The sequence below is a fragment of the Lemur catta genome, chromosome 6 (genome assembly GCF_020740605.2).
Source record: "Lemur catta isolate mLemCat1 chromosome 6, mLemCat1.pri, whole genome shotgun sequence".
In the NCBI taxonomy this organism is placed as follows: Eukaryota; Metazoa; Chordata; class Mammalia; order Primates; family Lemuridae; genus Lemur; species Lemur catta.
In genome coordinates this window covers 88,783,539-88,795,890 of record NC_059133.1, presented here as the reverse complement: position 1 = coordinate 88,795,890, position 12,352 = coordinate 88,783,539, and the positions used below count along the sequence as shown (strand labels likewise).

The 12,352-nt window shown below is 42.4% G+C and overlaps 1 protein-coding gene across 3 annotated transcripts in view; it reads left to right on the top strand.

Annotated features, from left to right (window-relative positions):
- Window positions 1-8,363: 8,363 nt before the first annotated feature.
- Window positions 8,364-12,352, top strand: part of ETV6 (ETS variant transcription factor 6) — a 221,030-nt gene continuing 217,041 nt past the window's right edge. For 2 of the 3 annotated variants that reach the window (XM_045554317.1, XM_045554318.1), the window contains exon 1: window positions 8,456-8,660. In XM_045554317.1, the coding sequence (XP_045410273.1) occupies window positions 8,628-8,660 (33 nt within the window). In that variant the 5' untranslated portion in view covers window positions 8,456-8,627. Of the gene's footprint in view, window positions 8,661-12,352 lie in introns of all 3 variants that reach the window. The other variant, XM_045554316.1, reaches the window with a different exon arrangement.

Sequence of the window (12,352 nt, the reverse complement as noted above, 5' to 3'; positions counted from 1 at the left end):
AGGCTCCTAAACTTTTGTGAAATTTATTTCTCATCCTCTGGCTTTTGCTACTTCTTGCTCCAGGTCCAGTCAACATGGTATCATCACTGTAATTGACTAAAATTACATCTTATAACCTGGAGAGACTATCAGTGTCTTCAGGCAAGATTATAATAGAAGACTGGAGAGTTGATAAAGGCTTCAAATAGGAGAGTGAAGGTAAATTGCTCAACCTACCATTTAAAGGCAAACTGCATTTTATAATCTTCACCATCCATACTTTAAGGCCTTTATGGTAGCACTATTCTCTGCAATCCCTCCAAGAATTGTATATTGTTTTTGATTTAATATTTTGACAGGTATAAGCAGTTCTAGGGATTTCTTGCTGGCCTTTTCTATCATAAAAGCCCTCACTCCATAATTTGGGAAACCAATTTGGGGATTCTAGCATTTGCTGAATATGTGAATTGCAACTTGGAACTGGGAAAATAAGAATGGGGTGGGTTCAGGTATCTACCAGGCCCACTATGAGCTGAGCCCAAGCCAAAATTCCACTTATTCCCTAAGGCCTTACTCTGACTGGTGCACCACAATGACATTTTGGGTTTCTAGGAATAGAGTTAGTACGTAGTAATGCTCCCAAATTCTGCTTATTTTTCTTTCCACAATGTACAATCACAGTGGTAAGTGGCCACAAGTCCCTTTGGGAAAGGGTAGGAAGAAGATTTACAATATCCATTTTTGGCAGTGTAGCAGTGTTCTTCCTCAACGGGCACTGCCTCCCCTTGATTCAAGGGCCTGTCTGTGGAATGGATCAAGTCTGGAGATCAGTTGAGGATCCAGGACTGTCTGTTCTAGGATTTAAGTCAGATTTCTCCACTCCAGACCCAGATCTTTTTTGTGTATACAAATCCAATAAGACTTTAGTAGCCTGTCCATTTATTTTAATCCTAGAGATATCAAAACAAATTAGCCAACACCAAAGTTCAAACCATTTTGATTACCACCTTAGCTCTGCTTCATATTATTACAACCATGTTTTTTCACCCCTGGTAGTTAAGACGGTTAAGTGATATCACTTGGTGCCTGTCATGCCAGTATCCCACCATCCCCAGTGACTCGAGGAAGCCCAGTTTAGTGGAAGCATTAATAGCTTACAGAGAATGGCTACTTCAGAACTCTACAAAGATGCTGGTGTTTTGCTTCAACAATGCATTGCTTAAAGCTTTGAGGAAGAGAAACTCTCCTAGGTCATAATTAAGGGATGACTAAGCAGTTCTTACATAATAAACCCATGCCAGCCTTCCGACTCCTTATCTTTTGAATACTTTCTACTTATAGTAGTGTAGATGGGTTTATGAAAGAAGTGGTTTTCAGGTACTACTTGACAGAAAAAAAATAGTTTTGCAGTTTGTGTGTGTGGATACATTTTGAATAATATGGGATAAGGACTAAAAATAGAAATAAGAGTAATAAAGTGATGGCTAATTTTGTGTGTCAACTTGACTGGGCTAAGAGATGCCCACGTAGCTGGTAAAATATTATTAATAAGTGTGTCTGTGAAGGTATTTCTGGAAGAGATTAACACTTGAATCAGTAGACTGAGTAAAGAAAATCCACCCTCACCAATGTAGGTGGGCATCATCCAATCCATTGAGAGCCTGAATAGAACAAAAAAGTAAAGGGAGGATGAATTCTTTCTCTCTCTCGTTTTGGACTAGGACATCCATCTTGTTCTGACCTCAGATATTGAAGCTCCTAGTTCTCAGGTCTTCGGACTCAGACTGAATTATACCACCAGCTTTTCTGGATCTCTAGTTTGTGTATCACAGGACTTCTTGTTTTTCCTAATTGCATGAGCCAATTCCCTTAATAAATCTCTTCTTACATATCTATCTTTCTCCTATTGAGTCTGTTTCTCTAGAGAACCCTAACTAATACATGGTTTTAGCAGAGATGAAAGATTCAATGGTAATAATAGATGAACTACAGAAGTTTGGTGGTGGAAAAAGGAAAATGGCAATAATCTGAACTAGAGAGCTGCTGCTTCTAGAACAATAACTGGAAATACAGAGGGGAATGTATAAATGAAACAGAAAGATTTGGCAACAGGCAATATACATGGCATAAAAGGCAGCAGTATGTCAAAAATTATTTTGAGGTTCATTAATTTGGAGGTTAATAATATGATGGCATTAGTAAGAAAGATGGGCAAGCCACAGAGAGAAGGCATACGGAAGACAGTAGTTTGAAGGTTAGGTGGAAAAATATGTGACAAAAGCTCTGAAAAATTCTAAAACTATAACTGCCAAAGAGTGGGCTGATAGAAAGCTAATTAGTGCTTGTAGTGACTTTATAATGTGACAACTTGGCTAGGTTGAACTATAGTCCCAGAATTCCCTTCCCTGTATGTTTCCAGTTATGGTGAGCCACAGAGCGGGTCTTGAGTGATTTGTAGGGTAGATATGAAGCAACAGACATTCTGTAGCTCACACACGTTGTCACTTATCTGTTGGCTTGCCTTGTGGGTGTGAGGCAGTGGCTGAGGCTGCGACTGCTCAACCTTTGCCAGGATCCTTCTTCAGTTTCTATAACCCCTGGGCCAGGGGTGTGTGTGTGTGTGTGTGTGTTTAGGTCCATGACAAAGAGCCCCAGCTTGTGTAGGACACCCACTCTTCCAAGGTCAGAGGCAATGAGAACTGACACGGGTTTCGGTCAGTTCTTATGGTGTGGCTCATGCTTTTAAGTTCTAGCTTGTTCTTGATTTCACCTACTTTACATCTATCTTCTCTTCCAAAATGGCTGCCCTATATATATTTCCTGTGCTCTATCAGTCAGCATGAAATTAGAAAAGCAGAACACACTCATACACGCGTACATGCACATGCATGATTCCGCTTCTTGGATTGCATCCTGACTTTAAAATAAAGAAAATTATATAATTTAGGGCACTGATTCTCAACATTTAAAAATCCATGTCTTATTTGGATTAAGCATAAGCATTTCTCCTCTGCTTTCTCTTTCTACCAGCTATGACAGACCCTTCTTAAAAAATCATGCCCATTATATTAAGTCATTTCTGGTTTGGCATAGATACAAGGATGGTGTTTGTTATTGTAGTTTGTATTGTTTAAAATGTTATTAATTCCATTTTTTCAAGTATAACATTATATTATAGTAACAGCTGTTAAGATTTTAAATTCAACACATCCACTTCCACAAATTCTCCACTCTTTACCCCTCCTTGTCACTCTTTTGGAGGACAAAGATGAGACATGCAGGTTGCTCTTCCAATTTGTATGTAGAATGTCTTAAGAGACCATAATTCACTCTTTACACTCCAAACAAACCAGATAGACTACATAATTATAGTTTTTAAAAAGGCTGCCAGAGAGATAAGAACACAAAGAATAACTGAGTTAAACTTCAGAAAGTGACAGTCCTTTATATGAGGAAAGACCCACAGTGCTTCTTAGCCCTGACGGAAGTGGAGGGAGGAGGAATACACCATACATGATGGTAAAAACAAACCAGCCTGTAACAAATTTTAATGGCAGTGTGTGGGCTGATGAGACAGGTTAGACTCCAGGGAAGCCACAAGCATGCAGCAACACCATAACACCTCAAAATTCTTTCCCAATGACATTCACTAACTACTGGGGTAGGATAACAAAAACAAGGACAGTGAAGAATTGCTGAGAACAACTCTCAGAGATACACCGGTCTAAAATTGATGAGAATAACTGCTCTAAGACAATATTTGCTTACAGAAAAAGTCCTGATCCTATCTTCAACATATTTGAAGCCAATGGTAAACTGAATCAAACTAAAGCTGTAACAAAGCCGAAACCCAGCTCAACTATAGATTATATTGACTCAGCCCCAACTCTAGTGGCCTGACAGGAGAAGGTATGTTGCCCTTTTTGGAGGATATTTCATTTAATTCATTGTGTACTATACTTTTACACAAAATGTCTAACACAATCAAAAAATATCGAGACACACGCACACATGCAAAAAATTGTGACCCATGGTCAAGAAGGGGAACCATCAATAGAAGTTAACCAAGAAACAGCACAAGTTTTAGAATTATCACATTTTGACAAAAATGCTAAAGGATTTAAAGGAAAGGGTGGAAACCATGTGCAAAGTGATGGGTAATTTCAGGAAAGTATTAAAAAACCAAATGGAAATGGTAAAAATAAAAAATACAGTATGAGAAGTAAAGAACTAATTAGATAAGCTTAATAGTAAATTGGAAAAAACAGGAAGGAAACTTGAAAAGAGATAAATAGAAAGCATCCAATTGAAACACAAAGAGAAAAAAGATAAACAAAACAGTATTTGAGATCTATGGAACAATATCATATGATCTAACACTGGTATCATGGGAGTAATAAAAAGAGAGGAAAAATAGAATGGGCAGAAAAAATATTAAGAGATAATAAATATGAATTTTCTAAAACTAATGAAAGATATCAACCTATAGGTCCAAGAACTGCAGCCGACATCAAGTAGAATAAATTAAAAGAAAACCATATCTATGCACCTCATAGTCAAAGTTCTAAAAACCAATTTAAAGAGCAGATCTTAAAAGCAGCCAGAGGAAAAAAACATACATTGCCCACAGGGGCACCAACATATAAACTACAAGTAACTTTTTATCACAATAATGGAGAAAAATGAGGAATGACATGTTTAAAGTGCTGAAAGGAAATAAAAATCTGTCAACCCCAAATTTTATATAGAGTAAAAATATCCTTCAAAAATGAACATGAAATAAAGACATCCACAGACATACAAAAGCTGGAGACTTTGTCTCCAAAAGACAGCACTACAAGAAATGCTGAAAGAAGTTCCTGAAGAAGAGAAGTGATACCAGATGGAAAAACAGATCTGCAAGAAGGAATAAAAAAGTACCAGAAAGGATAAATATCTAGGCAAAATAAAAAAAAACATACATTTTAATACATGCACATATTTATAAATTTCTAGATAAAAATACAATGTATAGTGAATGTTATAACACATATAGAAGCAAAATATAAGACAACAATGTCACAGAGGATGGGAGATAGATAAATGGAATTATGCTGTTGTAAGTTTTTTATAGAATCATAAAATAGAATACTATTGTTTCAAGGTAGACTGTGATAATTAAATATGCAAATAGTAATTTATAGAGCAACCACTATGTTTAACATAAAGAGAAAAGCTAGAAAGACAATCTAGGAATTTAAATGGAATATAAAAATATCCAATTTACCCAAAAGAAATTAGGACACAAAGAATAGGGAAACAATGGACAAATGGAAATGAATGAATGAAAAGAACTTCCCTCAACCACTATTATTGAACACTGAATGGCTTTGGAAATGAGATTTTACTACAGACTTGATAATGTTTCCTCATGAATTCAACCTAAAATTACAAGGCAAAATAGGGCTTAAATGCAAAATTTATACTGCAGTAAAACCATTTTGACACAACTAACATTGTTTGAATCACAAATAATGTCAAGCTGTTTTACACACTTCCCATGCTGTCAAAAGTTAAAACAAGAAGCAAGATCTTCATTCCAACACAAATCTGCAGCAGTTATATTTTTCTGAACTCAGACTATATTTCCAAAGGTGTTTTTTGGATTTCTGTGCAAGTGCAAAGGAAATGTCCATATATTATATGAAATCCACTTAACTGTGCAAGTGAGGAGCTTCCACCTAACCTTCAACTGGAAGTGATTAACCTACAACGTAATGGCATGCTAAAGGGGAAATATTAAAAGAATTTATAGAGTTCTAATAGAATTTTAGAAATGCTTTCTAAGCAATGAATACACTCAAGTAAAATCACATGCTCATGGATTGATATCAATATTTGGGAGTACCTGTTTGGGTGGAAAGACATTTGCAAAAATGAAGTACAGAAAATCTCATTAAAAATCAACATTAACAGATGAACATTTGCAATTTTGATGATAGAGAGCACTTACTTTGCACCCCAACCAAGTGACATGTTATTCCCCACTGGAAAAGATTTCCATTCTTCTGTATTAAAATTGCTATTATTATTATACTTCGCATTTTGTCAATAAAAAAATTGTGGATATTTGTTTTCTTGTTATATAAGTATCTTCCTAATGTCCTCAATTTTGTCTCTTGACCTATAAAGACTAAAGTATCTACTATCCGCCCATTACAGAGATGGTCAACCCCTGGTTTAAATGCAGTTTTTGCCACAGCTGTCACTGTGTATTTTGCTTTGGAACCACAAACATTCGTTGTCAAACCAAACATCTACGAATCACTTGGAAAAGGTAAGGAGGAGTTAAGAATGGAAATTGAGAGTTAATTTAATCCTGGGGTTAAAGAATAATTGTAGCTGACTTTGACTACATATAGTATATAACTCTCTGCTAAGGAAGCATTTGTATATTTTCTCATTTAATCCCAGAATCTTCTAAGATAGGTGCTATTTTCCCCCTCCCCCTATTTCGTAGCAATTCTGATTTAGTTGTAAGAGATCACACTGATAAGTGATGTAGAGGACTTAACCCAGCAATGGGACATCAGAACCAGTATCTGCAACACCAATTAAGAAGGACAAAGGTAAACAATTGTTGAGGGGGAGGAGCAGGTGGGCAAAAGCAGAGGAGTTGACGTGGGCAAGACTGAGATCTCACAGGGAGGGTAGGACCACTAGGTGGCAAAAACTGAGCTTCCTGGAGGCTCACAAAAACCCATTCCCACCTTCCCGGCAACAGGATTCTTTCCCACCCCATCTCCTTTAATAAATTCTGGTTCGGAGTGTTCTGATCAATGTGTGAACAAAAGTATTGTTTGTACAAGTCTGAACACATTTTATCATGCAGAGAGGTGAAGGAAAGTGGGTAGGAAAAACCCATGGGGACGGGGAAGATCTGAGAAATGTACAAGCAACGTATAGGTACATATGTATATATACACATATGCATATTTATAGTGTATTTAACATATTACCGTATAAAGACAAAATTACAACAAATTTCATTTAACATCCCACATCTACACATTAAACCCCTATGTATGTATCAGCAGGGTTTAGAATTTAAACATATTATAATGTCCTCAGCCTTCTGCGGTGGACACTCCAGGGCAATTTGAGAGTCTATAAATAATAATAAAAATAATAGAGTGATCAGACCACTCGTGCTCAAGGCTAGCACCCTCTGTCCTAGGGGCTTTAACTTCCTCCAACTGCTTTCCCAACCGAATATCCCTCCCCCTGCAGGATCGGACGTCCAATGGGCCAATGACGGTTTGAGAGAAGCGGTCCTGGGCAGGGGTATTATCTGCAGAAACACGTCCGGTCAACTTTGTAGTCGAGTCACCTATTTCGGTTGGTAGCGGCCGCTATTTCTTTAAATGGGCAGTGGATTTCGAAACGGGAGGGGGTGGTCAGGAAAAGGAACTCAGCTGCCTTTGATAACTGCCCTGCAGCCTGCCCTTCCCCGGAACGCGTGCTCGCCCGGGAAGCGCCCGCGGCGGCCGCATCCCCGAGCCCGCGCGCGGCGCCGCCGCGTCCCCGGGCGCCCCTGTCCCGGGGAAATCCCCCGCCCGCAGGCCCCCGGCTCTGCGGCGCGGCCGCCCGGCTTTGTCTCCGGCGTCGCGCCCGGGCGCTCGCTCGCCCCTCGCTTCCCCGTGTGCAGTCTGTAACCCGATCTCCCATTTCCTGGTGGATTCTCTTAAAGAGGCAGCGGTCGAGAAGCAGAACAAAGGCTATTGTTTTATTTCCTCCTCCGGGTTCCGCGTCCTTACCGGAATGGCCCTTCGTACATAATTATTTTCTTTGCATCTGCGCTCGGGGGAAAATGTTCCGAACCCGTGTGCACACCCGTGTGTCTAAGACTGAGCGGGGGGAGGTGGGAGGAGTTGAATTAACCTGTTCTGTGGTGTCGGGGCCACGATGTAACGTTTTCCCAAGGCGCCTTCCCGCGGCCGGGAAGCGTTCGGCGGGCGGGCGGGGGTCTCGCGCGCAGGGCCGGGGGCTGCGCCGCGCGCCCCGTCCCCGCCCCGCCGCCCGCGCGGCCCCGCGCCCCGGTGTCCTCCGCCCGCGCCCCCGCGGCCGCCCCTCCCCCGCCGGCTTTTATTTCCCCGATGCCAGGCTGTAACCCGAGCTTTTATTTCCTGGTGGCTCCTTTAAGAGGCAGAGCTCAGTGCTGGGAATTCACGTCAGTTTCTGCACTGAAACTCTCAAGATCAATGAGCAAAGCGCTTTCTCAGTTCTGCCTTTCAGTTTCTCTCTTCCAGGAAGGAAAACATTCGAGAGAGCGAGGGAGAGCGGCGGGAGGGCGGGGGCGGGGGCCGGCCGGGTGGGAGGAGAGACGGAGGCCGGCCGGGCTGCGCCCCGGGTCGCCGCGTCGCGCCGCGACCCGCAGACCCCGCCGCGGCGCTCGCCGGCTCCCACGCCCCCGCCGCCCCGCGCGCCAAGTCCGCGGCCGCCCGCCCGCCCGCCGCGCCCGCAGCCCCCCGGGGCGGCTGCCGGCGGAGATGCTGGAGGAAACTTCTTAAATGACCGCGTCCGGCTGGCCCTGGAGCGTTTCTGGGTTGGGGAGAGGAAAGGAAAGTGGAAAAAACCTGAGAACTTCCTGATCTCTCTCGCTGTGAGACATGTCTGAGACTCCTGCTCAGTGTAGCATTAAGGTAAAATTCTTCTCCCCTCCCTCTCCGTGGTCGAAAACCTTGAGCTGCACGCGCGGCCGTAGCAGTCGTGCCGGGCTGCTCCGAGGGGCTGTTGCAGTTGCTCCGCGCGCAGGAGATTGTTTGCGGCGCGCAGGGAGGACATGCAGCTCGCGGCGGCGGCGGCGGCGGCCGTACCCTTTAGCGTAACCTTGCTGCGGCCCCCCGCCGAGCCCCTGCCGGCGCCTCGGCCCCCACCCCCTTTCTTTTTGACAATGAAATGCCCGTCACAATTGGGCAGGAGGAAGCCGGGATGTCTCCAGAACTGTAGAACACCCCCGTAATTAGTGCGCTTTAAAAAATCCCTGCTCCGTATTCCTACACCCAACATGTGACCGAAATGTAACTTTTGTTCCCGAGGGGTGGTCGTCTTAGAAAAAAAGTTCTTCAGCCCCCATGAGGGATGGAATCGTTTCTTTTTTTTTAAAGGACTCTCTGGATTTGATCAGACAGAATCCCCCCCCCCCCCCATTGTAATTGCAAGCGCTGTCGGAGAGACAGTCCTGGTGTCAGCTTTTCCTGGGCATTGCACAATGAATTTTTTTTTTTTTAACCAAGGTGAATAAAGTTGCTGAATAGTTATTTTACTCCGATGCGTATGAAAGTTGAGCAATCCCAAAGTACAAAACTCGTGCGATGCAGGGAGAGAAAGAACTAAGCGACCATGCAAAATGACCTTCTGTGTTTGACAGTGCCGGGAGGATATCGAAGAGCAGGAATCTCCCAGCTTTCTGGCCATGTTTTGCAGTATTGTAAATGCAGGATGGTGGATGTTTGCAAACACAGTGCTTGGCTTCCAAGTAGCTGTGTGTATGCATATCTGTATAGCTATAAAGGCTGTGGTGCTGCCGTTTGTTGCTTCTAAAAAGTTGTTGTAAAGTTTGCCACCATTGGGAGGCAGGATGATTTATCCATCTCCCCCAGTTATTTTTCCCATCGCTGCATTTATTGTGCACTTTACTTTTTCCATCAGTGCCCAGGTGGAAAGCCTTTTGCTCTTGTGAGGCTGACACTGCTGAAGTTTGTTTTTGGCTTGGCCTATTTAATGTGTGTCCCTTGAATGGACACTATAGAAACAATGGACAAATAACCTGTTTTCTTCATCTGTGGGGAGTTAGAAAAACCTTTCCTGTTTTAACACTGCTTCTTAATTAGGATCTATGTTGGGGAAAGGCAGTATTTTATCATACTGGGTTTTCATGATTACAGTCAGATTGTAGTGTTTCTTATCAGGAAAGATTTTCGTGGGTTTGGGGTAAGGCTAGTGTGAACTCACAAGGTGGGCTGGGTTTCTTTGTTTTTGCCTCACAAAAATGCCCAATGGAACTTTTAGGCTTCTGCGTTTGTACATATCTGGGGGTGGCAGTATATCTGTGGGTGTGAAGGGGGTGCCACACAAAAGAACTTAGGGTACTTTGGTACTTCAAGACCAATTTTTTTTTGCGGCATAAATTAGATTCTACATTGAGTTCAGGAAAATCCTGCGGTACAGATAATCTAATTTATTTGAAACTTCATAACACAAACAGAGGCAACTAAATAATAGGGTATTAAACCAGTAACTTGTATTTAGTTTGATGGCAATAAACGTAACATCAGGAAAATCTGCACGAACTATGGGTCAGTAACTTTAGGGTGAAAACAACACAAAGCAATGTTTTCTGTGACTTTTCTTGATACCTCTTCTAAACTGCTCTCACTATTGTGATGGGGCTTATGGCTGTGTGCTGGAGGCAGAGTGCTACTGAGTGGCTTATTTCATTGTGCTTTAGTGGGAAAAGAGTCTAACAATCCCTTTCCACACACACACACACACACATGCAGAACCAGTCCCGAAGAAAACACTTTCTTAAATATGACATAAAAATTGTGTCCATAATTTGCATGTCATTTTTTCCCCTCAATGCTTACATTCTAAGTTCTTTTAGGGTGCCTCTTTTCATTACTGTGTTCTTCTTTGTAATTAAAATAGATACAGTGTTCTTTACCAGTAATGAAAGCATCACTTTTATTTTGGTCTTTATGGAACTAGTACACTTAGACTGTGTATGTGTTTAAGCACATACACGTGAAGAGTATCTTTCCATGGAGTTTGTTTAATTCACTATGTTCCAGTAATAAGCGCTGGAGATCAAGGACAGGGATTATTCCAGGTCATCTGAAAATGTTCTGGGGATGTGCTGCGTTTCATTTAGTCCCTGGGATGTGGTACAGTGACTGCATAATAAAAAATGTTTGCTGGTAACCCACAAGCAAGTCGCTTGCTTCTAGAGTTCAGTAAACAGTATGCTTTTCTGTGGAGTAGAGAACGAACGTCAGAGGCTTTCAAGGATGAGCTGATGAATCTGATATACCGAAGGCGTGTGACATGGAAGGCTCTCCCTCTTCTCTCCACTCCTGAAACCTCCTCACTGGCTCTCGTTCCGTCCAAGCAGCCCGTCAGCAGGCAGGCAGTCCCTCAGCAGCTGGCAAGGTGGAGCTCGGAGGAGCCCGACCACAGGCGGCCACAGAGGGAAGTACTTTGTTTACTTCTGAGCAGTGTCTGTTCTGGTAGAAAAGAGTAGTGTCCAATTTGGGTGGAGTTGCCAAGGTGAAAGTTTCTGAATTGCCCAATCAGTGACACCTTTGTAGAGATCGCTTATGTGGTCGTGGTTGACAATCAGTGCCCGATAAGGGCTTTTATATTTCTTTTGCGCTTTGTAAGTGTGTTCCCGTTACCTAGGGAAGTGAACATCACACACACTTTTTATAGTCAAAGAAAGGTTGACTAGCCCAAGGTCACCCAGACTGTCACTGAGCCCCACTGTTTCTCTGCTTGGGGCTGTCCCTTCGAGCACTGTGGTACTCTTATCATGAGAGTTTAAATGCTTCAATTCCTGATCATTTGGGGCTGTTTCAATGTAAGGACGAGATCAACGCTCTATAAAAAGTCAAATTTTTTTTTTTCAAAGGATTGCCTGGCTGACTGGGCTGGTCACAGGAAGAAGGAAGAGGCTGCGTTTTCCATCATGAGCCTTCACCTTCAAGTCACCTGTTCATTTTTAAGTTCAGCCAAGTTGCAGCGGAAAGTGGTTATGGCCCAGCAGACAGTCCTTCTCCAGGCTTGGCACAGTGCTTTAGTGGGCCAGGGTTATCCAGAATACAAAACTAGTTGCATAATGTCCTTGGTCCCCTCCTTCCCTGCCCTCTTTATCAGTCAGCTAGCATAGCAGAATAAAATTTGTTTTTTTTTTTTTTTAATTGTACTACTAACTGGGAGACTCTCTTGATCTCCCCCTCCTAGACTCTGAGCTCCTTAGGTTTAGTGATAATTATCTTGGTGTCTAGTGTCTAGCTTGGCAGCTGGCACAGAAATGTTTCTCAGTAATGTTTGCTGATTTGAAGTAAGGGGCGGGAGGAGGCCAGTGCCCTTTCCTCTCTCTGGCTGTGTGTGACCTCAGGGTGACTTAACACTTTCATCTGCTGGCTTACAGGAAGCATTTATAGGGCCCCGATACTGCCTCAGAGAGAGCTAGAGCACTCTTGGGGTGTCTGTCCAAAAATTCTTATTAATAGAATTTTGACATGGCCATAATGTTTTATTATTTTGATAAAATTCTCCAAAAATGCTTTCATGTCAAAATAAACAAAAGAAGGAATTGAGTAAAAGATACAAC